The following is a 25,575-nucleotide window of genomic DNA, read 5'->3' on the forward strand; positions in this document are numbered from 1 at the left end:
AATCAGGGGAGCCAGTGCCTCCAATCCAAAGTAAGTTCAGCTTTCAGGACTGTCATTTGGTTCAAGGATGGAACAGAACACAGACCTTCACAGAGGAGCATCTCCCAGGCATCCAGCCATCCCATAAAATGAGCAAGTGGCAGTGGGAGATTTATTTTACTCAGCTTTGTTTTGCCAGACTAGCCATAATGATCAGGCACATGCTTGTGTTTCCTCCTCAGTACTATGTAAATGTTACGGCAATCAGAGACAAGATAAAATAAAACACACCACACTGGCAAGAGCAGGTTTAGAGAATCATGAATTTCAGCAGAATTTTCTTCCTTAGATGACACCATCTGTTGCTGGTGTAGGCTTGCACAAACTCCTTCAGTAACACTGACAGAGAATCTGCTATTACCTGAAAAGTAAATCTTTATATTAACAGGGAACACTGCTGTATCCATCTTGTGCCATTTTCATTTCTGCTTTCCAGTATTGTGTCTCTGAGGTCTGGCAGCATTCTGGTATCACTATCAGATTCTGTATTTACTTACAGAGACAGAAAATCAGATTTCTGCTGAACTCTTCTTGACTTACACTCGCTTACATGAAAGCTAAATTAAACCTTCATTCTACTATCACAACTTTTTTAGAGGAACCATTTGCTAACGAGAAGCTAGGTCAGAAAATTTGTTTGAAAATCACCTCACTTATCAGCTTCTATAGCCAGAAATTCAAAATAACAGCTGCTTTTGTTAGGCTAAGACAGGTATGAAGAAAAGATCTAAGATATTAATGGAGAGCAGGGAAAGAAACAAGGAAAAGCACCGCATCAGTCACCAACTAATAAATGCCCTTTGCAGTTCGGCACTTTGATCAGTGACAAGTCAAATACTTTCATTAACTTCTCTGCTGACTTTTAACTTTCAAAGTTTCTGACTGACTGTGGATTGAGAATACTGACATTCATTCAGGTCAGGAGCTTTACATCGATGCATAAAATCCTGTATTAAGAAAACTGTATCATTTTGCTTCTACTGACAGATGGGTCTTATATAGCTCCTTGACCCCAACTCTCTGACAAAGAATGAAAGAGATTCATAAAAAAAAGAAAGCATTCAAAGGGAAACCCAAGAATGTTTCATTTCTAGGTTTCTGGTTCAAACTTAGGTCATAATAATAGCTACTGAATGTGTGATTTAATAACTGCACTTGCTGGTGGCATTTATATTAACGGGGTGGAGTTGGGGCATGAAATTGTATTTTCAGAGAACTGATGCCTACTCTAAAATTGCCATCCTGGCATTATTTCTCAAGCACTAAATGGGTTTAAAACTAAGCAGAGTTCCCTGTAACTCTGGAGGCAATTCTCTACATTAAACCTATGGTGCACACAGTCAACTTCTTAAAATATGTTTATTATAATTACATGTTAAACACATAACAGCATCTCAGCTTTAGCCTGATGCAAAATGTATTTAAGAAAACAAGGTCTTGGAACACAAGAAATGGACTTCAGAACACAAAGGAAATTAAAATTTATTAATATTCCAATTACTATAGGTCATCCACTACCAGCAATTTATTTGCTTATATTTTAAGCTGAGGTACCTGCCCATCATGAGTTTGCTATGCAGCTGCACAGCCTGTGGTGGCACGTCACCCAGCTCTGCTCCATGTGACAGGCTGGCATCCCCTGAGCCATCCACGGTGACAGATTTACTCTGCAATGATATTAAGATGAGGCCACAAAAATGTTTGCACAGAGCTCACTTTATCCCACTGGCAGCATGGAATTTACTTGAGTGGTAACATAGAGAGAGAACATGGACTCCGGGGTTCTGCCTGAACACATCCACCCACGGATGGTTTTGGTAACCTGTTTACATCCAGTTGAAGAACTCTGGCTTATGTGACACAAAACACTTCCATAAATGCCTTGCTGAATATGCATCCCATCACTCATTGCCAAGGCTATGCCACAGAGACCTGGAAAATTTTTAAGCCTTAGTGAATCTCATTTTGCTCTGAGAATGGCAACAGAATGAATCAAAGCAGAACAAAATTCTCCACCTATGTCGATCAAGGTTGTGTAACAACAAAAACACAATATTCAAAGCCATCAGGCAGTATTTTTGCAGCACAAGATACTGCAAGATAAGATTTCTGACTGTGGAGCCAGACAAGGTTGAAAGAGGCAGATAGAAAGGCAGATACCATCCAAACCAGAAACACTCACAAGAGAATCAAAGGGTTCTGGGCACTGCCCAGAGCATAAACTTATGGCCAGAGAGTGGTCTGTGGGAGGGAAGTTGAAACAGAAACATGTATTCAGTATTATTTTTTTGCCCAAGTTGGTTTCTTTTGTGTTGGCTGCAGTACAGCCGTGTTTTATGTCCCCCATGTCCCCTCACTGGCTCACAGGATGAGGGTGAAGGGCAATTGCTGGCAGGGCTGGAGCTCTGGCAGAGCCACATGTGCCTCCTGAGCCCTCAGGACCCGAGGCCACTGGTGTGAGAGGCCTTGGAGGAGAGCTTACAACCAGAAAATCTAATTGTATTGATATTGCTTATTTACCCACCACAACAGCAGTAAGAACCCAAGCCCAGCACATTTCAGCTCGGCAAGGATCCCAGTGCAGCTCCCCACAAAGGAGGTGGGTGACAATATAGAAACAAAGATCTTATTTTTGCTGCTTACTCTGAAACTGATAATATCACAAACTTGTCATGCTAAAATCAAACCATTCACAACCACAGGAACAGGTTTAAGTAAAAATTACCAGAATTAGAAACATACAGAGAGTATGCATCAAATGCAGACTGGTATCTGAAATTTCTGATGATGGTTTGGAGCTCATATCCCTGTTCAACGCCTGTGTTCATTATTTCCCAGACAAAACACTCAGGTACAACCTAAAACCAGGAGACACAAGTGGGTTCTTAGGGACTACTGTTACCTCTTACTAGAAACAGTAACGCATATGAGAAGGGCAGCAAAATGTGAATTATATGCACGCAGAACTATTTCTAATTTTCTAAATTCTCCATCAAACATTAACTGGTCTACAAACTGGAGCCCAAACAAGGTACGTGATTAATACCCAGTAAAGAAACTACACTCCTAGGGAAACTTGATTGCTTCATCTCTGAAAATATTTCAGGTGAGTTACGTGTTGGGACTATATACTGCAAAACCTGGCTCTATATCTAACAAGAACTAATTTGAGTAAAACTTCACTCAGTTTTTTAAACATTTGCATGGTGAGATTTTTATTCAAGGCTACATAAGGAAAGGTATTTGAAAAATGTTTAAATCTTATGATTTTTAATAAAAGAATAGGTTGACTCACAATAATATTAGTTATTCAAGTTGTATTTAGTTTATATTTATTGGTATAAAGAGAAATTTATTTGGACCAACAGCTCAAGAGAAGAGAAGAAGAAGAAGAGAAGAAGGTAGAAGGAAGAAGAGTAGGAAAAAGAGGTGGAGAAGGGGGAAGAGGAGGACAGAAAGAAGGAGAAGAATGACTTGACTAGACATACTCCTCACCAAGGAAGATGAGCACATACTCAAACATTTAGAGCTTTAAAACTAATCCACCAGCAGAAATATAAGGCAGTGTTTGGGGGTTCCCCCTTTCACCCAGAAGATAATAGATCTTAAAAGAGTTAAAACACATCAGCTAAAATGTTGTTTAAAACTGATAACAATAACAAAAAAAATCAAATTTAGCAAAAAGACACCCCAGTTGTACTCAGCTCCATTTTAAAAACGTAACAGATCAGACTCTTGCCAAGAGCAGGGAATGCAAGAAGAGGTCACAGGCTGGACTTGTGTGAGTGGGTGCTGTGGGACTCAACTAACTCACTGATCTTCTTAAACACAGCACAGACCCCCCCTACACCTCTGCATGGAGGCCCATTTTCTGACAGCAGCCAGGTCCAACCTCTTCATCTGAGCTGCCTGTGGATATTTTCTGCCTTTTTTCAATATGCTGCATCAATTTTCAGCCCAAGGTATGTTTGGTATTAGGATGTCTCAGGGTACAGCCACATGAATAAATTATTATGGGCCAAACTAGCAGGTCAGTTGCCCAGCAAAACCACCTCTACTCATCATCCTTCTGTGGTGTATCGTGTGACAGATCCCAGAGTCCTCGCACATTCCACAGGAAACCAGGGCCAGGAGTGCTGCTCTGAGCTGCTGACACCGTGCAAACACACACTAGAGATTACTCAGTTCATTTCTTCATCTGCCTCTGCTCTTATTACTTGATCGTACAACAGGATTTTAAAATTCTACTTTCACTTTTTTTTTTTTTTCCTGATACCGACCTTACGAAGGAAGCATGCAGTGGAATCAGCTTCAAACATTAACCAGCAAAGCTGGACAACTGATACTCGTTTTAAATAGAACATTCTTTTTCACATTATAAAATCACATTATAAAATTATAAATTTATAATTTATAAATTTATAAAATTATAATTTCCCTAGGGGAAAATGGAGTGCAAGGCTAATACCTACCTCTCCTACTGTAAACTTTTTACTTCCTCCCTTTGCACTCAAAATTCCAAATTCTGAAGCAGAAAATAAAAACAGGAAAAAAATTATACTGGAAGTAAAATGCTCTTCATTTTTTTTGGCCTTACTATTATCTATTTTAAAACTGAGATTTTTAAAAAATATCACTTCTCTGCCAAAAAATGTATTTTTATACATTTCTTTTTCAGCCAGGAAAATATGTTAGTAAAACGAGAGACAGACAGGCAGAGAGAAGAAAACTTCAGGCATGATTAAACAAATAGGGTGAGTATATATTTTATTTTCATTACATTTTGCCTACCTCATCAAGGCATGGAAACTCAATGATAAGAAAGTCTTCGGCTCACAGCATTTAAGGCAGCATTAAACCTTCCCAATTAACTTTCTCCTCGTGAGGAGAGATCAAAGACTGAGTGCTCTAGTTCAAAAATGGTGCTGAAATCCAAACCACGTACAACAGTAGCCACCAAACTCCCACAAGGCTGCCAGCAGTGTCCTTGCAGCTCCTTCCCATCAAATCTTCTCCCAGCTGTACACAGAGACCTGCCCCTCCAGGTACTTTTTCATAAAAGACAGGTACAACCTGTATTCTCATGATCTCTCTCCATGCCACAGGACAGAGTTGTGAGGAGGATTCGAGATATCACGAGCATGTGATCCATGACCCACCGTTTGAAAGCAGATGATGCACCATGGAATAAAGGTGCCAAAGAAGGGTTGTATGTGACGCACCTCTCAGCCACCTCACCTTATCTTTACCCAGGAGCACTCTGGCCACAGAGGCTGAGAGGGCCACATCTGAACAACGTGTTCCTCAAGTCCTGCTCCAGTTCCTTCTGAAATTTGGCTGCTGTGTGGAAAAGATGGAAGCTGTAATGGGACATGAGTGGTTGAAAGTTGGCCACTTAAAAACACAAGCTAGAAGAGGAGCAGGGCTTAATGACACCTGTATCAGGAATATTAAATAACCACCCCAACAGGCCACTTTGAGGTGAACAATTAGAGAGGGGAATTACAAAAATCAATACTGTGGAATAGGCACAAACTTCTCAACCTTCTACAGGATCTTTTTCCAGTGATCTCCTAACCATGAGTGATGACTTGATTGAACCCCTGTGGGCAGCAGACTCTCAGGTTTCCATTCATGTGGGTATAATCCACCCACAAGGCATCAAAAAACCCTGAGTCACATCTATGAATCAGGGTCATGAACCTCACACGTGATGGAAGAGAACAGTAGCTTGGGCTGAGGGAGCTCTACCATCTTGGAAAGCTGCATCCTGAGACTCCTGTCGTAAAGAGGCAAGCCCTGAGCACTGTTGAGGTAGAGCTGAAACCAATGAACAAAAAATGTGAGCAGTAAAATCGATCCTTCAAATTGAGCATCAGGGAAAAAGACCAAGGTGATAGAAAAATACACCTGAGACCACTGGGATGGGGGGGCTGCCTGGGCTCCAACGGGTGATCTTCTAAAAATTACCATAAATTAAAAGGTGTTAGGGATAAGTTTGTTTTGTTTGTAGAGAAATGATGCTGTTCTGTAGAATGAATGGTTTAATGAGGCACTGTCAGATGGCTGAGACACTGAATCAAAGAACAGGGAACCATCCCCAGAGAGCAGCTGGAGCAAGTGGGTCAAACAGGTTCTGAATTGGTACAGGGAGAGGCCAGGAGGGTCTAGAGAGTGGTGTCAGATTAGTCAGAGATATTTACAGGATGGGTCTCCAGGAGGTCACAATGGGAGCAGAGAGAAGCCTAAGCACATGCAACTGTCTCTGGAACCATCCCTGGGTTTGCTGTCCCTGGACACAGAAAAGACAATACCGGTGTCCTCAAAGAAAATCTGCACTCCTGTTAAGTTTGTGTTCCTTGTATGTTCCTTGTATGAGTTTAACCTCCTGTGTTTATTCCAGGAAGCAAACTTGGAACTAAGCCTGGAACAATGTGAGAGTTTCAGCTCTGGAAGAAGTTAAATAAGAATGAATTCTGGGGTAATTATTCCAGACTCATTCAGTGTCCACCATTTCCATCTGTCTAAATAAGAGATGCAGAAACTTCCAATGTCTTATCAGGGACCTTGACTGAATGCTCAGCTTTGAAAAAAACCCTTACACTCAGTGAATTTTGACTCTTCCAAGCCTAAATGTTCCCATACATTTACTTCTGCTTTTTATCAGAATCCATTAGCACTAAGCATATTTATGTTTCAGCTTGGGAAAGTACACAGCAGACACACAGTAGCAGATCGTCCTTTTCTTTGTATTCCCAAAGGTCAAGGTTTCTTACATAACTTGGTAAAAAAAGGCCTTTAATCTGTTAAGTTGTTTTCAAGATCCAAACCAGAAAAAAAGCACCCCCGTTTGTGATGGATTCAGATGCTTTCTGCTAAGCACTTAAGCACCAGCAGTCCTGCATTGATTTATTTTATTGTTTTATTTAGTGAAATGTCTGGATACAGATATACAGATTAACCTTTTAATTTTTTTTTCCTCATATTTACTGTGTCGCCTTCCTTGAAATGGGAACTACAAGTGTTTTGATAAATGGACTGAGAGGTTGTCTGGTTACACCACGGCTTCTACTTGTGTCCTTTCTGAGATGCTGCTGTGTCCCCTTCTCCAGCAGTGCTGCTCCATGACTCACTGCAGTTCCTTCTGTGCCTCTCAGAACAATAGCTCACAGGGGATACAGGGCCTCAAACGAGCTACAATTTACACCACCCATTTATTTTTACTTCTCCTCCAATGACAGATACTCACTGTCACAAAATGCCAGTTTATGTGAAGATTATAAATCTTCCAGCACAGACAACCAACTGCAGGCCATTTTAAATCTGTGCTTTATAACACTACAATTTGGCTGCTATGGTAAATTAAATCCCTAAAGCTCATCACAATAAGAACTAACTCTCCTCAAGTTTAAAAAATAAAATCAGAACCCAAAGATCCATGCAGCCCACTAGCCTGTTAACAGTGGGCAGGAACAGGTGTTTAGGGAAGATCATAGGAACACAGTAAACATATAATAATTCTTCCCCAAAATGTCTTCCCAGCCTCCAGCGAGATGAAGTTCAAGCAAATTTCTGTTCTTACTTTCAATCAATCAAGTCTTCAAAAGTGACTGAGATTGCAAACAAACTCCATTTTCATGAACATTAGCTACGTCTCAGTAAAAAGCTCCATTTTTGCATCAGAAAATGAATTTACTATAACGACAACTTGCAGATCAATGTAAGTCTTACATGAACATTGGAATTTTTTAAGTGTCTCAGAATTATTCCTTTAGCTCACAACCCTTTAACTTCAGTTCTGGTTCCTAAAAAAACACGCCTCAGGTACTACTTGCAGCACTATCCCATTTTAGGAGACCAGGGAGACCTCATCCCAGCCTGGAAGGTTGGGAACTGTGCTCATGGAACAGCTGTGTCACAAATACCAAAACAAACTCCTGCTTCAAATGGTATTTAAGAAAAGCCCAGCAAGACCCTCATGCAAACTGTGCAGTCCAAGGAAAGCCCATTCCTTTCACTGTGCCTGGCAGAGAGCAGTGGGACACGCTGGGCCAGCACAGTACAGGGGGTGTCTACAGAAGAGCTTCCCAGCACTGACCTTTCCCCAAAAAGCTGATAAACTGTAGAAAGATACGAGCTGCGGGAAAGAAATCTCAGAGGTGGCATTTAAACAGGAAAATCGAGGGGGGGGGTTGCATATAAACTTATTATTTTGGCAGGAAGAATCATTCTTCCAAACCTGCAGTTCTTACCTCACTCAGTGGGAAATATTAAGGAGAACCAAACTCTTTTCAAACGAGGTCTGGTGTATTTATCTACTCTGGATGCCCTTCCCACATACCTTAAGGACTTTCTTATTTATTTATCATCCAATACAGTTCATTTTAGAGATTTATTTTCCTTTTTCACCATTAGCTAAGTGTTCCTTCTATATCAGTGAAGGCCACTATCAACAATAGTATCACCTCCAGGTTCTCCTGCAATACCCTTGAGCTTGGAAGCAGATTTACATCGTATGGGATATGCATTCACACACTATTTTAAACATATTTTTAAACATTTGAATAACTAAAAGGGTAAATCCTGAGAACCTTACTCGGTGTTTATTCAGCCCTTACTTACTGAGACAAACTCCCAAGGCCAGAGTAAACAGTGAGAGGGGACCTCAGGCCTTCACCCCCAGCTATAAACAATGAACTCAGCACAAACTGAGATTCCCAGCTGACACTGGGAGAGAAGCAGCACTTAATGCTTCTCCCAGTTTTGCTTCCAGAATGATTATATGAGGAGAGATTTAGTTTCTCCCTAATAAAACGTGCCCCATCCAAGATCTTCCCCCATGCACAGCTGGAATAGCAACAAGAAACTTCGATGAAGAACTACTTGTTCATGAGACGATGAATACAATTGGAAATGGAGGGGGAAAATGTCTCAGTGGGAGGATAAAGCCCAAATACTGAAGGAATTTGCCTGACTGGGGGAACTGGTGCTGTTAAGAAGAGTAAATACCATTGCATCTACACCCCCTTGGACCATGAAGCCCTCAATACCCCACACTCCAATAGCCCCCCCTTCCATCAGAAGATGCCTGTCTGCACAGCTTCAGTTTTGTGCTCATATTGCAAGTGGGTACCCTAAGGAAAGGCAATAATCTGACAGACTTATACAGCAAACCAGCTCACTGAACAATATCTGGGATTTTGACCCCAATTTTCACACTCCTCATTGCAAATATGGCTAATTCAAAAAATTTAAATCTAACAGAAAACTCCTGGGTTTTATACAATTACTGTATTCCCTTGAAAATTCCATTCAATTGTTTTAAGGCCCAGAAACAACATAGAAAATGACCAAGAAATCCCTTATCATACCCCATTTAATTTATATTTTAGTTATTATTTTACAGTTATTGTAAGAAAAGTTATTGAGCACAAAATTGAGTCCTTTTTGTTCACCATGAGAACAAAACAGAGCAAGCAGGCTGTTCAATAAATTCATGTCTACTCCCAAAAACCAAGATAGACAAGGAATCTGGAAGGGTCATTCATTATACGTATCTATGCTTGTGATCTGAGAAAAATCTCCTATCCAGCTCTCCTTGGAACAGAACACTCCAGGAAGACACTTGGGTTTGCTCAAGATTTTGGGCTTCAGGCTAATACATCCTTCTGGGTCGAGAGAGTGATCAGATCTGGTTTTCTGCAGCTTTGATGAGAGTGTTGTACCTGTCAGATCTGATATCATCACTTTGAAGAATAAAGAAAAGGAAAACCAAAAATCTTGTGTTACAATGAAAGGCCGCCGCTGCTGCTGGACTTTCCTGAACAAAAATGGGAATATTGATACACCGACAGCAAATCAAAATTAAATTGCTTTGTACTGTCCCCTACAGCTGAGTGATGCTGTTATGTGAACATTAACGAAGACAAATTCGTCACATCCACAGAATCACATAATACAATGTGATTCCTCCAATACAATTCCTTCCTACAACAGAAGCAGCAAAATCCCCCAAACCCCATTAAAATATTCAGGTGTTACAGTTGGGAAATAAAGGTGCAAGGTGCCAGACTCAAGGGCTAGATCTGGTAACAGGTAACCTTCAATCCCACACTGCTTTAAGCAGAGAGGCCCAAATTAGGCAGCCCAAGACTTCCAGCAGCCAGACCAGATAAATCTTAGCAGTGTCAACGTAAGTATGTGAAAAGCTCCGTCTCCCTTTCTCAGTCTTTCTAAGGCAAAACACAGGGAAGGGAGCGAGGAACAGGAGAGGAGCCCTGTTAACTGTCCTGGAAAAAGCCCAGCATAAGGCTTTATATCCATTGTGTTTGTATCAAAAACAATAGAAAATCCAAGGAGGCAGAAAACAGATCTCTGCTTTCCACATTGTTTATCATAGAGTGCAATATACTCGTCTGTGGTGTGCAAATGCTGTCACTTCAGAACACAAAGGAAATACACACAGAGAAGCCAAAAGTTCCAGCTCAGATGTCATACACTCCCAAAGCACTGGATAGGGCAGTTTGTAAAAGCAGCAATTAAAGGAATGATAATTAAAAACATACTTTACTATGAAGTGCCTCTGTCTATCATCTAACAAAACTGGAAGAACATTCCTACTGTCTCACCCCTTCACTGTCGCAAAAAAAACCAAGACCACCAAAGAGAAGACACTGCAGAAAGAATCATAAAAACATGGAATTCTGGAATGATTTGGCTTGCAAGGGAAATTTAAGCTTATCTCCACCTCCTGCCACTGGCAGGGACACCTTCCACTATCCCAGGTTGCTCCAAGCCCCATCCAGCCTGGCCTTGGATACTTCCAGGAATGGGTCAGCCACTTCTCTGGGCAAGTGTTCTAAAGCCTCAGTATCCTAAATCTGACACCCTAATCCATGGCTCTGTGTCACATGGGGCAGTTTGCAGGTAACCACACCGTGCTAGAATTTTCAAAGCAAGAGTTTTCACTGATGCCAATGAGACATCTCTGGAAAATAAGCCTTCATGGAGTCTCTAAGCAGAGTATTTTCCAAAGCATTCCCTCTGCCCACATCTATCCCTTGAGTCTTTGAACTCAAAAGATCTGTTCACAAAAGGGAAGGGGAGCTGAATGTACAGTGTTTGGGAACGTTACTAAGCTTTATCTAGTTTATGTGCAATAGAGATTAAATTGCTTTCACATACATTGCCCTGCACAGGTTGATTACCAGGAGAGCACTGGGGTGCAAATCTTTGATGTCTCTGAACAGGCACACACTAAATAGGAACGTCCCATTCTCCCTGTCACCAAGACATACCTGAGCTTTGAATTATGTCAGGCCAGGAACAAAGGAATCTTGCTCATAACAAAAACTTTTAATAACTCGCTGAGAAAGCCTCCCTTTCATCTCTGCCAAGCTTTAGGAAAGGCTGGGAGGCAAGCAGAAATAAACATTGTACAGACTCACCACTGCTGGCTCTAATGTAAACTCTCCAACTTCCTATTTACATTTCAAGATCTTAAGCTTTGTGGTTTACTAGTTCTGCAAGTAAGTGCTTTGGGTTTTGGAGGCTGCCTGCACATGATCTCCCACCACTACTGAAGTCTTCCTAGCTTTTATTAATATAATAAGGAGGTCAGAAAAGCAACAATCTTTTATATGCCCTGCTAGCAAAAATATTTTACTTCTTGCCTTTTAAAAACAAAACAAAGCAAGCAAAGCATACAAGGGCAAATTAATGCCAGCAAAGGGGATATTACAGTTGTGTTTGTTTCTTTTTGAAACTGAGGATGCAAGAACATGGAACGAGACAGTTTCATTAAAAAAAGGGTGTGGAGGAGTTCTTTGAGGGACAAGTAAAAGAAGGTGGCAATTTTATGCATATATAACCCTTCTAAGGCCATGAGCTGAAAAGGCACCTAAATAGGCTCTGTGACCTTTTCTTCATAAGGCTAAATCTGTATACACTAAGAACCTGCAACAAGAGTCATGAAGTCAATGTGGTTTTCATTTCACACAGCCCTCCCTCAATGTAAAACGTCTTCATTAGCTGGGAAGTCAGCACTGTGACTGCTGCCAAATCAATATAGAAGGGAGCAGGACTGAACTGAACGAGGACAGAGCGAGGGAGAGGTTCTTGAGACAGTCATTTCTCCCATTCGAAAGACACTGGCTCTGTGACTCACGTGCAGAACAGGCCTTACAGAAGACAAGAATATTAAAAAAGCAAGAGGGCAGGCACTTATCAGTTCCCTAAAGCTCACACAGATCATTTCACAAACATGCCCAGGCTGCCCCAACCTTCACTAGGTTTGCTTTTGTTTTTATTTTTTCCCTCCTGCATTCCTCCCCCTCCTCCCTGCTCGCCTGACCCTCCCAAACCCAGCCCCTTTCCCCTGGTCAGGAGAAGGACAAATTGCTGCCTCTGCTAAGCCCTGGGTCACAGCCAGTTGGCACCGGGATGTGCTGCCCTGGGCTGCTGGCCCTGTCCCCCCGGAGACTGCACGTTCCGTGTGAGGGATGCGTGTCCCGCGGGAGGGAGGCGTGCGAGGCTGGAGTGCTCCGACCCGCTCCCCAAACACACTGCCCGGTGCCATCCCGCTGGATCAAACGGAGCTGGCAAAGCAACTACCAGCCCACTTAGCCCCTGCAAGCTTTCCTCTCATCACAGATGATTTCCAGCAGCTGAGGAGTCCCTGTGCGGTGATTACTCAAAGTCTGCTGCTTTAACAACGTGGCATGTTCTGAAGAGGAGACTCTCGTATCAGAGCCAAAATACACTGAATGCACTTGCTGGTCTGGCTCCCACCGAGATTAGAGATCAGGCTCTGAGAACACTTTGAGCCAGCATGTCTCTGCAGTCTCCTCTCCAGGATGTACTGCAAAGGACACGTACTGTGCATGCTTTGGGGGTGGAAACGTGCTCTACACTCTGTTTGTGTGAACAAAGCTGGCAGCTCGGGCGGATATTGTGGAGCAAAGAAGCTCTATTGTGTTTGCCAGTCATCACGAGAATCAAATGAACAAATTTAGAATAAGCAAAGTGGGCTGAAATTCCTTTAGCAGAAAGCACTCAAAGGCTGGTTAGGCTTAGTGAAATAGAGTATGGGATATTCTTCCTGAAATTATAAATAGTAAACACTTGGACAGCAAAATGATCTGCCCATTTTGCTGTTTGTGTAGTTGCTCTGTCTTTTAGAACATACAGTAAATCTGAAAAGATAGAAGATAAATTGCTTGTCCCTCTTCAATTTAAAAAATGACTACATTATACACTTCAAACCACATATACAATATTGCCTGGGGAAAAAAGAACTGTGCATCAAGCCAGGTGAGTCCATTCCCAATGCCAAGAGTTCCAGAAGTAACAAAAACAAATGCAAAAGAGACTACATCTAAACTTGAAATGGTTCCCTGATAATCCCCCCAAAGAAGTATTGAGAGCTGATAAAAAAGGAATGACTGAAGAAGAACACAGACCACATCCCCAGATGAAGATAGAAAAAAATATCAGAGACTCTGGATAAGAAATAACACAAACCTTCTGTATTTGAGACTCAAAATACCATAAAATTCAGAACCCACCCTCCCCAACTCAGTAAGCTGAAAATAGGCCAGATAATGTACCCATTGGAAGATGCTCTGGCTAATTCCTTCAGCTGTGAATCACAAAAAGTTTTCGAGTAAGAACAACAAATAATTTCATGATGGTACAACTGTTCTGGGACAAGTGCAAAGCAGAACACTGATCTCTAACTGAGATTCACCACAAAATATAAACAAAAGAGAAGATAGGGTGGTGCAAAAGAAGATCCTGCAGCTCTGTGTGCACATTCTCCTTGTCCTGCGTGAAGGTCCCAGTCTGGGTTGGAAGGGATCTTTGAAGAGCAATCTCATTCCAACCCCCCACCGTGGGCAGGGACACCTTCCACTATCCCAGGTTATCCCACTAGCCCTGTCCAACCTGGCCTTGGACACTTCCAGGGATGGCGCAGCCACAGCTGCTCTGGGCAACCTGTGCCAGTGTCCCACCACTCTCACTGTAAAAACTTTCTTCCTAAGATCTAGTCTAAATCAACCCTGTTTTGGTTTAAAACCTGACAGAGGCAGCAGTACTGCCAGATTACTTGTTGCAAGGAATACTGGAAAATTTCTGTGTCCAAGTCCCCTGTCACACTGCTTGTCCCTGTTACTTTTCAGCTTTTGCTAACTTGCATCTGAGAGTTAACTCAATTCTTGGTGGTCTTACACATCTGCAAAAGGGCAAACACGCCTCTCTTTGGGGCTGGGACATGGGAATACAGATATCTGAGCCTGAAATCCTCCTGATCACATCAAGGTTTCAGAAAAAAAAAAAAAAATTTGAAACATTTAAATATCCCATAAAGCCCTAGGACACTGGCAACAAGGCAGGCTTTTAGGGAAACCAATTACCTTATTCCCAGAAGTCAGGGCATGTCTGTTAGACCCTTGCAAACTATGAGTTAGGAGTGACACGAGAGCTCCTATTTCAGGGCCTCAAACCTGCTGCTATTTTGCTGGGAGAAACTACACACACATTTTGTGCAGTCACCATGGCTACACAGGGAAAGTCTCCTAAAAAGTTCCAAAGCTAAGTGTGGGTGCTGGAGCCCAGAGACCCCGTCTGCAAAACACGATGGAAGCAGCCCACTCAGAAAAGTCATCTGTGAGTATCCACCACTGGAAAGGAACACCCACGGATCAAACCTGCAGGGATGAGTCCCAGCCCTAAACCAAGGGACAATCCTTCACACGTGCAAGGACAGCTTATGTGCCATTCCACATGCAAATTCTGTCCATGACTTTTGCTAGGGCAAGGGAGGCAGCAGAGAATCATGTAAAATGAATAACTGTCCAAAAATATTCAGAAGACCATCTTTTCATTTCTTTCTCCTCATGGATAATGGATGAGCCCTGAGGTGGCAGTGACTTTGAGAAACTAACAACTCAGACCTGGACTGGGATCAATAACCTAATTACAACATGCATTCTGATGCTTTCATGAGCTATTCTAATATCTCAAAGAGACATGAAGTTCTTTGTGTGTGTGTGATTACCCCAAACTGTCAGTGGTTAATTCCAAAAGGGTATCCTCACTTAAAAATGGCAGTTCTACCACAAATCAGGCTATTATAGCCATGAGTAAAATTAGGTTCCACATTTGTACTCTCTAAAATATCAAAGGCACGATTAGTAAAGTCTTTTGTTTAAGATCTCCAGAGTCCTGGAGGTAATGAAAACTGGGTCAAGGAGCAGTTTCTCTCAAAGTTTAAAGTCAATGCTCTGTTCAAGCAATACCTGCTCCTGTGACTCACAGAGTATTTGGTGTAGAGAATGGAACTACTGTACCAACACACACACACCAACAGTAGTACCACTGCCCTCAACAAAAAAGGAGGAAGGGGGTGAAAAGAAAGGCATAGCAGATGATTTTGAACAGTTTCCTGTTACGGTCCCTGAAAGAAATCCAGCCGTACTTTCTCCCTGCTTTCTGTTTGCTGAATTTCTCCTGACAGTTGGCTCCTTCGTTTGCCAGAACCACAACAAAGGACGGCCTTGAGTTTCCACACAGGCCATTTTCTCCCTCTCTCCTCTCTGATCATCTCACAAAGGTATTATTGTTGCTGGTTCACTGGGGCTCAGTGCACCTGAGGCACATCAAAGGCACTTTTTAGTGCCCGCCTGACCACACAGGTCTCTCTCCCACTGCATTAAATTAAACTCGATGATTAATCTCTGTAGCCCCTGAGGGTCCCCTGGTGCACACAGAGAGAGAAAATATATATTTCTATCAAAACACAAGTATAATATACTTTCATTTTATAGCCCTAATTAAAAAAAGGAACAGCTAATTTCAGCCAAATGCAGCTGCATATAGGTCTCATTAAAACACAAATACAACTGCCCTGTGTGCTGTACGTTCACTTCATGCAGCCTGTGCAGGTAACAGATAAAAGAACAGTAAACCAAAGTCCTTTCACAGATTGAATCCAGAGAAGTTTAGAACTTACTTATTGTCTGCTGGCTACAGATTGTTATACCTCTGTGCAGATGAGCGAAGGAAGGCAGTTAAGGAAATGATTATAAAATGCTGAGTAGTTACATTCAAATAAAAATCCACTTAAATCTAGCCAAAAACTGCACAAGCATCTACTCCCGTGTTTGCATTGAAGTGATTAAGAGCCTTAAAAGGTTCTACCTTGTGCAGTCTGTGTTCGACTTTGGGGTTGCTTTAATGACAGAACATTGACATGGACTTTCTCAAGTCCCTTTTGTTCCATGAGCATTTTTAATGGAGCCACATCTCCCATGGTTGTGGAGTATGCACGCAAAAAGTGCTGGGAAAGTGTCAATGCTGATGTGCCACGCTCTAGTCTGGGAAGCAAAACAATCTATACTTGTGAACTGGGTCTAGTTGGAACTTACTAATGTACAAATACTGAAAATTAATAAATAACCACACACATGTGCTCCTACAGGGTTGGTTGTACTAAAGGAATAAGCTGGAGCCAGGTGGCCCATTGCCAGCTACTCAACACTGCCCTTAGACCTTTGGGGGAACCTGTCTGCGAGCTCCTCAGCTCATTTCAGTCCAGTATTATGTCTCTATTAACTCAGCTCACTTTAACAATTTAAACTAACTCAGCTAAATGAAACAGGTTAGGAAGAGTTCACTCAAACAGCTTCTACTGAAAGGGCAGAAACCTCCACCAAAAACCTGGAAATAATGAAAGTAGTGGCAGGCTCAAAGGGTGAGTCCTTTCCCCAGGGCTGGTACCTGTAGGTGTCCCACCTGCCCTGTGACACAAACAGAGGTACCAGTGGAATTTTTCAGAGACAGAGCAAGCCAAGAGCAATGGAGTTTGAGGCTTGAAACTTTTGTTTAGGAAGGACCCCAAATATATTCCAGTTTGTCTACAGGATTTAAGCCCTTGTTCAATGCTCTGCTTCACAATAGTGGGATTATTCATGTCTTTAAATTCAATCATGTGCTAAAATGCTTTGCAGAACGACAATCCATGTGACGAGATCACCCTTTATTCACGCTCAAGATCACCATGGATTCACGCTGTTACTACAGAGACAACTTAACTTACTGTTACGCCTGATGTTTTATTATCAGCCTCCTTTCTTTTCCTCTCCTGCAGCTTTCTCCATGAAGCATGTTAGTCCTCTCTAACACCTCTAGCACTCCCCGTGCCATTTGCTCCTTTTGGAAAAATCCAAGTTATAGTCAGTCTAAATTTAAGACCAAAATGAGTTTTAAATAAAAAATGGGGCAGAAAAGGGTACTTATCTAAATGGAATGCTCTCAGACTCATACATTTTAAAACGGTATAAATTTCAAAAGCAGACACTAAATTTTAATTGCAATCTCAGAGAAAGCTTTTGTATTAATTCACTGAGAAAAATTAGCAACGTGAAAATTGCTTATTGGGGGTTTTCTTTCTTTTTAGTCATGATAAGTATCATAATTCTATACATCATGGCAATTTTCAGAGGAAGAAGGATTTATATTGATTCAGGCAAGAGGTGGGGGAGAAGGGCTGTGACTGAAGACGTGCACTCCTTCTCCAAAGCCACTATTCTGCAACACATTAGTGACAGGCTTGTCACAGATAACTCAGGCTCAGAGTCTTTGGCTCAGATTTCAGGCTGCTCTTTAAGCCACTCTGGCATCGTGGTTTTTACTTTCCATGTCATTTTTCAGTATTGATTTCTACCACTATTAAAGTTCTGGCCTAATAGCAAATGCACGGTAATTTATAATTAATATCTGAAGGAAAAGATAGAGTTACCAGAAAAAAATTCAAGGGAAAGGAATTGGGTGAGAAGGACAAAGGTCACTCTTCCCTTCAGAAACATAAGTTAGTATATTCTGTACAAATCAGGACAAAAAACCTACCCCCATGTGGCACGAAGATGTTCCACAGATCATTGCAACTCGGGATGTAATCGGCTGGTTCTCACATGGCAGGTTATGTCCTTTCACATCTGCTCCAATTACTCCTATTAAAATAAAATTAAAGTTCTCTTTTAAAGAAGAACAAGCCACCTCTCACCAAACAGAGCTCTTCTGCACACAAATGATTGCTAAATAATCTGACACAACTGCCACAAATCAAGAAAGTCTACTTAGTCATTGAAGAAAAGTATTTTACCCATCAGATTAAAATTTTTATTCCAGACACAAGATCATTTCCTCTACATTCACAGTTATCATCATGATTTTTCAGTGTTATTTTGCCTGTAACCTGACTTTATTCTCTTAGGTAGCAGCTGACATGCGAAGTAAAGAGTGCCCTGCTGTAATGGCAGGCTGCAGATGTGTTTATTTGTTCACAGTTTATCATACACATCCCAGATGATGTGTTTTGTCAGGGGATGAGTTGGAGAAAGGGGTAACTTGGCAGGAGACTGGAAGGCTGCCAGCTTTGTTGTCTTCACTGCTGCTGCTCTTCTGTCTGTGTCAGAACCATCTGAAGGGAGATTATTGCTTCCCTCAGAGGAACTGAGCTTGGCTCTGAGGAGCCTCTGCGTGCAGGACAGGACAGGACAGAGGACAAACTCAGCAACACTCAGGCTACAGCAGAAAATATACCCAGGAGATGCCAGAGAGGTGCCAGGCAAAGCTACAGCCAAGCCTCAGAACACATCACATCCTGCTTGATTCACTCCATGGGAGGTTACAGTGGGAATCCTGCCCTCTCCTCCTCCTCTCCCAGGCTGCATTCTTGCACCACGTTGAGCTGTGCCCAGCAAAATGCAGCAGCCCAACAAGTGACATTACCTTAGTTGTCTTTTTTTCCTCTTGAATATCACTTTTCAATTGGCAAACTGGTCACCAGACTGTTCATTGCATCCGCATCTGCATCTGCACTGCTCAGTCTGGATCCCAGTTTGCTGATGCTGCCAAAAAAACCCTTTCCCCTCACTGTAGAAGGACCATGAAAGCACTTGCTGGACACTGTGAAGGATGCCAAGAGCTGTGGCTGATTCATATCCCGCATTTCATTAGCACCTTCTTGTTTAGGTCACCACTGCAACATTCTGTTATCAAATCAGTCTGCTGGGGTTTGTCTTACTGTGAGTGCCATGGTTATCCTGGTGTTATCATGGTTGGAAGCCCTCTAAATAATCAGAAAATTAAGGGGCTAAAATTTTACAGTCTTCAATAATCACAGGAATCATTATCTGTCCTTATGCCCCTTTATCCTTTAATTATGTGGCAGCCCAGCTGTCATGCAGAGAGCAGGAACAAGAGAAAGCCAAAACTAAGGCTTCTACCTCATATGCTCTTTTTTTTCCACTGCTCCAATGTGATATGTATGACTTCATATTAGGAATTTTGGATAGAGTTGTCTACAAAGCAATTTCCTGTACTAAACAACACTGTATTAGAATTTCTAAAGCAGCTAAAAAATCTTGTTCACACTTGAGAGGGACCAAATCTGTGAAACTGAATTGTTAACATATGTCATAAATGCATTTTCATAAACAATACAAAATTAAGGACTCCGTGTTTAGATATTTTTTAATCACTAAGAAAATATACATTCTGCAAAACAGGCATTCTGGGCCTTTTTGGAGTTTTTGAGGGTGGCTTTACTAGCGTTTAGAGTTGCAAGAGTCTTCCTATTTGTGATTAATTGAAGTCAGAGAGCAAACAAGTCCAGGACATTCTCATAACAATGAAAGCTTTGATATTTTTAATTAGCTAAAAATAATATGATTGCTGTTATAAGTCACTTTCACCTCTAACTTAGTTGGAATTTTTCATAGTCCAAGGGAGACTCATCATCTTTTGGAGTCTCATAAGAGACACTAAGAACGAGAACTCTGTACCCCCCACAAAACATAAGTGAGAATTTTAGGAAAGCAGGCAATGTTTAGCATGTGCACTTCTGGATCTCCTTCACAGTGACAAGGTATTTTAGATATTATATCATAAATTGTGCTGAAACAATGCTGATGTCTTTTGAAAAGGTACAATGCAAACAGTACTTTCATAAGGCCAGTCCCAAAGCCTGGTCTCCCAGACTCGCATTTTTATCTGTACACTTTTAAATTGGCACAGCACGTCAAAATGTAAGACAGAACTACTCAGCTCTTGGATTTTTACTTTGCCATAATAGGTATCAGATGGACCAATGCAGGAGTCACACATGACCTCCACAAACACAAATACTAAATAATTCTTTATCTCTCCCTTATTCTACTCAAAACTTTGAAGCCTTCATAAACTTCAGGAAGCTGCCCAGCAAAACTGCACTTTATATCCAGCCAAAAGTAGATGTGAACTGTATCAAAAATTATTAACTGAAGACAAGATGTCCATCATGTCATTCTGGTTTAGACAGAAGGACACCAAAGAGCCCTTTTAATTACTCTGCTGTTACAAATTGTTTTTAAAACAACCAGCAGAATGTGTTCAAGAATAAGAAGAATGACACCCACTGGATGCCTACTACTCTACAAGTCATATCCATATTGTAAACCTCAGTATTTCAATACAGATCACAGAAGGGTAAGAACTAAAATATACATCAGTGCCTTTCCTAAACAAATGTTTTACATCAACTACAAGAGACATTTATTTCTAATATTTTCACATTTTACTTCACTGTTTCAAATATCTCTTCTCTCTTTTCTTCTGGGCTCTTTTGATCATTATTAAAAGATTAATATGATTTAGTGCATTGCCATCCTCAGTGTCTTTTAACCAGAACAGTTTCATTTCCTCATTATATTATCTTTCTTCTCCTTTTTGCTTTCCTGTTTTACCTTCAGGAATTTCAGCTCTGTATTCTTCCCAGTGCAGGTAAAACTAGACTTGAAAAATATTCAAATTTCTTGCTATCAACAGCTATGGATGAAGGATTTATATTAAGTATTTAGGATGTGCAGCCACACTGTCAATTCTCTACATACATTTGCACTCTACAGTTCTTTTTTTTCTCCTGTTGTCACTTCCTTTACCAAAATCTTTTCATTTTTACTGCTTTTTCTACTAGCTTCCCTACCTATTTATGATCCTTCCCAGACTCAAGAAGGATGACTTTCATCTTCAATCTTCCTCTTGGCCCAGACTGCACTGAGCTATAGTGTGATCACCACATGGGTTCTCCCACTGCCTTCCTGACTCTTCCCTCTGTGATTCCCCTCTCCCTCTCTAACAACAACCTGGACGTGGTGTTTTCCTTCCCCTGGCAATCATTTCAGTAATCTGCTCCTGTTTGTGGTGCCATCTGGGAAAACATATTTGGATAAACAGCACTAGCATAAGCAGACTGTCTCGGTCCACCGAAGCCCTTCTCTGAGGGCTGTCAGTAGTTCTGTATTTCTAATGTCAGAGGTTCTTTACAGAGGTTTATAAAAAAAGGAACAGACACTTGCTCTCTATTCTTCTTTAAATTCAATTAACTGATGTCAACACATGAAACTTCCTGTGCTCTGGATCCAGTACTCACATCATGATGCCAAGTAAACAAGGTCCCTCCACTGCCACATTTTCATGTGCTCTGTGACAACCCAGTTTTGCAGCAAGTTCATTATTTCAGGTCAGTTTATTATGAAATCCTTTTCCAAGAACATAGAACTACCAAGGCACATAGTTAAACACATTTTTATGCATTTGGGATAATAATTGACACAAAAAGATTTTTAAGTCAGTCACAACAGTCAGGGCACAACACACCTACAACTATGACATAAAGATCAGTCCTCTTTTTTGCAGACCGATCTATGTCTGATCCCTCTGAGGTGGTAAGGAAAGCAATCTACATGATTACTAAACCTCATCAGAAACAGTGATCAGAAGCAAAGTAAAGCATTTTTTAAAATTTTAAAAGTTGCAGACTACAGCTTCTAGAATAACAAAAGAGACTTAAAACAGCACAAAATATCTGAAACAAAAGTGGTATTTTAGCAGAAAATCATATTTCAGTTCAGCCTAGAGAAAAATCCTCTGATGAGCAACAGATTCCCATTGAAAAATACTGTTTTAAGAACACTGTAACTTCCTGAGGTGAAGGAACTATTTTTTTCTGAACTATCAAACTAAATAACCTCAATTTCCCGCTGAAAAAGTTACACTGAATCTCTTTGTTACTGAGTTCATTAAGATAAGGCCAAACAACATAGTAAGAAAATGAAGCCACTGAACCTACCAAATACATTTCAACACAGTTGAAACTGGGCACATCAGAATATGATGCTGGAAAAGCAACAAAGTCTAAGCATCAGGCCTTAAAGCCTTGAAGCATGAATTACTTCTAAAACTAAGAAGGAAAACAACTATGAACAAGCTTCAGACATGAGGCTTCTCCCTCACAATGTTACTTTTTTTATTTTTCTTGCCTATCCTCAAAGTTTTGAGCAACACAAGATGTAAACTCCCAGCATGCTGGAGTTGCAACAGAATGGTAATTAGGCTCTGGAATTCAACATGGAACTAGCAGAAGTTAACTTGGAAATTCAGCTGAAAAGACAAATAACGGTGATAGCTCCCTTCTATAAACAGACATACAATATTAGCACTTATTGGGATGCATTTTTAATTATTTTTTTAAACAACTGAATAAATAGTTAAATAGTTTAAACAGTTAGATAAAAACAGGCTGTGAGAAAAACAGCTTTCTAAGGTTAATTCAATACATTTCCATCTCCAAGAACAGTAAACACACGAGTGAGTACCTAGTCCTCCAGCATGTGCATCAATGAGAGATGCTGCCACCGCAATCCCTTCGGGGAGACCCAGATCTTTGGCAGCTTCTGGCGTTAGACCTTTTCCAACGGCCTCTCCAGGAGACAACACGTGGTTTCCTGGGCAGACACGAGAAAAACCAAACACCTGTCAATTTACTAAACAGAAAAACCAACGTGTATGTTATTACAAGAACTCCCTTCCTCTCCCTCAAGTCAGCCTGGGATACATAAAACAAAGAAGTGCATCAAAGAACTCAGTGGGATGGAGAAGGATCTTTCATTATCTGTCTGTACATTAAACACAACCAGGCTGGATCAGGCTGTCCCACAGCAATCTAGAAGTTCAAAAGCATTCAATGTCCTATCTTGCCACAGAGAAAGATTTCACCACAAGCAATTAAATTCTGCTTGGCATCTTCCCAGGAGATATAAGATGCAGACATCCCAGATTCCTGGGGTAGTTGCTGCCTGGGCTGCCTGAGCCACTCTCTGGGCAGGGGAAGGAGATTCAGCTCAGTCCATGCTCACAAATGAACACTGCACCTGTTGCACAAGGAACAGGCCAATTTTTTTTCCACTTCCATCCTTTCCAGCAGTTACTACTAGGAATAATGTGGCTATAGCAACAGAAACTCTGAAAAAGAAACTGGCTTAAGCAGCAAATTCCTCCTGTTGCAGCTGTATTTCCTCACAGACTTCAATAATGCCTTTTTGAGCCTTTCCTGGCCTTGTGCAGTGTAAAGAAGGCAGGGAACACAACCCCTCCCTCCCAGCCCAGTCACTGGGGAGCCCAGGGGCAGGTCCTGCCTGCATTTCCCTCCACTGCCATTACACACATCACAGTTGTGTCCTGTGAAAAGAGACTGTTCCAATAATTAAATCATGGTGATAGAGGCTGCTCAGACCTTAGAAGAACAAATCTAGATTCATTAAACTATCAGAATTTAAGGACACCCCCGAAAGTCTCCTCTCAGGCTGCTGATAACCCCAGCCAGTGAGACCAGCAGCTCCTGGGAATGCACACACTCCACTATTTATCTAAAGCTTTGGGGGTGGGAGGCAGAGAAAGGCTCAGTGGGAGCTCACAGACATCTCCCTGCCAGTGCCAGGGCTTTTAGTACATTATCTGTAGCATTTACTAAATTCAACACATCTGGGCAGAGTTGGCAGAACTCCTTTTTAAAATACAATCCTATTTTCAGGGTCAATTCATTTGAGAATGTTACACCTAAAGCACACTCTGTTGTTTAGAAAAGGTACAATGATCCTCCACAACATTGATTAAGAGGAATCATAACATATCAGGAATACACTAATGCCCATGAGCATCAGCTTCTAGAAATGCAGTTATACTGCCTGTCAGATGAAAAGATTACGGTATTAAATTCACAGGTCTTCAGCTTTTCATATCACTTTGTCTTTGGTTTAAAGATGATGGTTCTTCAGTTTAGGAAGTCACATTCCCATTCTGGCCACTTTCTGAGGGATGCAGTGTATGGAGCACTTTGGGATCACACAGCACACACAGCTTCATGGTATGAACTTCATTTCTCCAAGAACTTCTATTCCACTGACAGTCACACAGCACTGAGCCTGAAATTCCAGGCTGAATCTCACACTGGAAATTTAAACAAGTCTATATAGCCCAAATTTTTGCACCTGACCTTGGTTTATATTCAAATACTGGGGGCAATAACCAAGCTTATACAGAAGGATGAAATGACATTACACAACCTCACAGGAAAAAAAGTCTGTATTTTATCAATTTTATACTTCATTAATTACTTACTCTAAAATCAAAACATTGTGTTATTTTTTTCAAGAGGTGTATCTTTTGCATTTTTTCCCAATAAGTTGGAGTGCAGCATGTTTCTCTTTAAAAGAATTCTGTATTATCTTTCTGGCTTTTACTTAAGACATTGCAGAAAAATACCAGTAAACTAAAGCTGTTTGCTTCTCCTGACATACAAAGACCCTGCAGGTGGGAGGAAGTTCAAAAGAGTTCATGCGGCTAAACCCACATCTTTTTCTTCAGAATCAGTTGCCTGACCTGAAAGCACACAAACATGATGTATATACGGCATGAGATGAAGTTAACTTGAAATAAAACCTCTTTTCAGGCACTCCATTCCATGGTTGACTTGTTTATATCAGTCACAGTAGGCAAACATTTCAGTGTCTAATTACTGTACTCCATTTTAGAGATCAGAGCTACTATTACACAAAATCTTTCCTAGCAGCTTCTCACTTGCTGTATTTCTTGTTAATAAGCATTGAGGGAGCAATTTCAGAGGTAAAGATAATCCTCTCTTCTACAGCAGCAGAAGAAAATGAACCTATAGATTCCTTTAGTACTGCTTTGACATTAGAATGACCAGCAGCACTGTTGTCCCACATGGCAATGAAGTGTGTGAGAACGTGCAGGGATGGGCTTTTTGAGGATGCAGCATAATCATCTTGTATTTTGAACAAAATAATTAATACTAGAGTCTGCCTCACATGTTTTAGGAGTCAAAGAACACCTGAACAAATATTCCTTGACTGAAAGCACTTCCCAGCAGTCAGAAGTCACCCATGACAGGGATTGCAAAGGGGAGGTTCCTGAGACACCCAATAGCCAGCGAGTGTGGAAAAGGGGTGCCAGAAAATGGGTGCACAAGGAGAGGATTCTGACTCTGCCCCTCTACTTCATTCTTCCAGCTTTAGAGATCAATGAAAGCTCTGCTATACCCACACAATGTGTTCACAAGGAGCTTTGTAAAAGGAAAGGAGCAAGATCTGCACGGCCACTCTTTCTGCATCACAGAATTTGCCTCCATACTTACAC

At 41.2% G+C, this 25,575-nt stretch overlaps 1 protein-coding gene across 8 annotated transcripts in view; it reads right to left on the bottom strand.

Moving 5' to 3' along the window:
• The window catches only part of FGGY (FGGY carbohydrate kinase domain containing), a 148,109-nt gene that overhangs the window by 62,588 nt on the left and 59,946 nt on the right, over positions 1 to 25,575 (bottom strand). For 7 of the 8 annotated variants that reach the window (XR_003570671.1, XM_027879030.1, XM_027879029.1 and 4 more), the window contains exons 7-8: positions 22,737 to 22,865; positions 17,947 to 18,050 (exon numbers count right to left, since the gene is read on the bottom strand). Coding sequence is in view for 7 of the 8 variants with exons in the window: in XM_027879030.1 (XP_027734831.1) it covers positions 17,947 to 18,050; positions 22,737 to 22,865 (233 nt within the window). In the remaining variant the exon portion in view is untranslated. The remainder of the gene's footprint in view (positions 1 to 17,946; positions 18,051 to 22,736; positions 22,866 to 25,575) is intronic. The other variant, XM_027879032.1, reaches the window with a different exon arrangement.

Source organism: Empidonax traillii, unplaced genomic scaffold (genome assembly GCF_003031625.1).
Source record: "Empidonax traillii isolate 1590-97213 ecotype Southwest subspecies unplaced genomic scaffold, ASM303162v1 scaffold50:size1795014, whole genome shotgun sequence".
NCBI classification, from domain to species: Eukaryota; Metazoa; Chordata; class Aves; order Passeriformes; family Tyrannidae; genus Empidonax; species Empidonax traillii.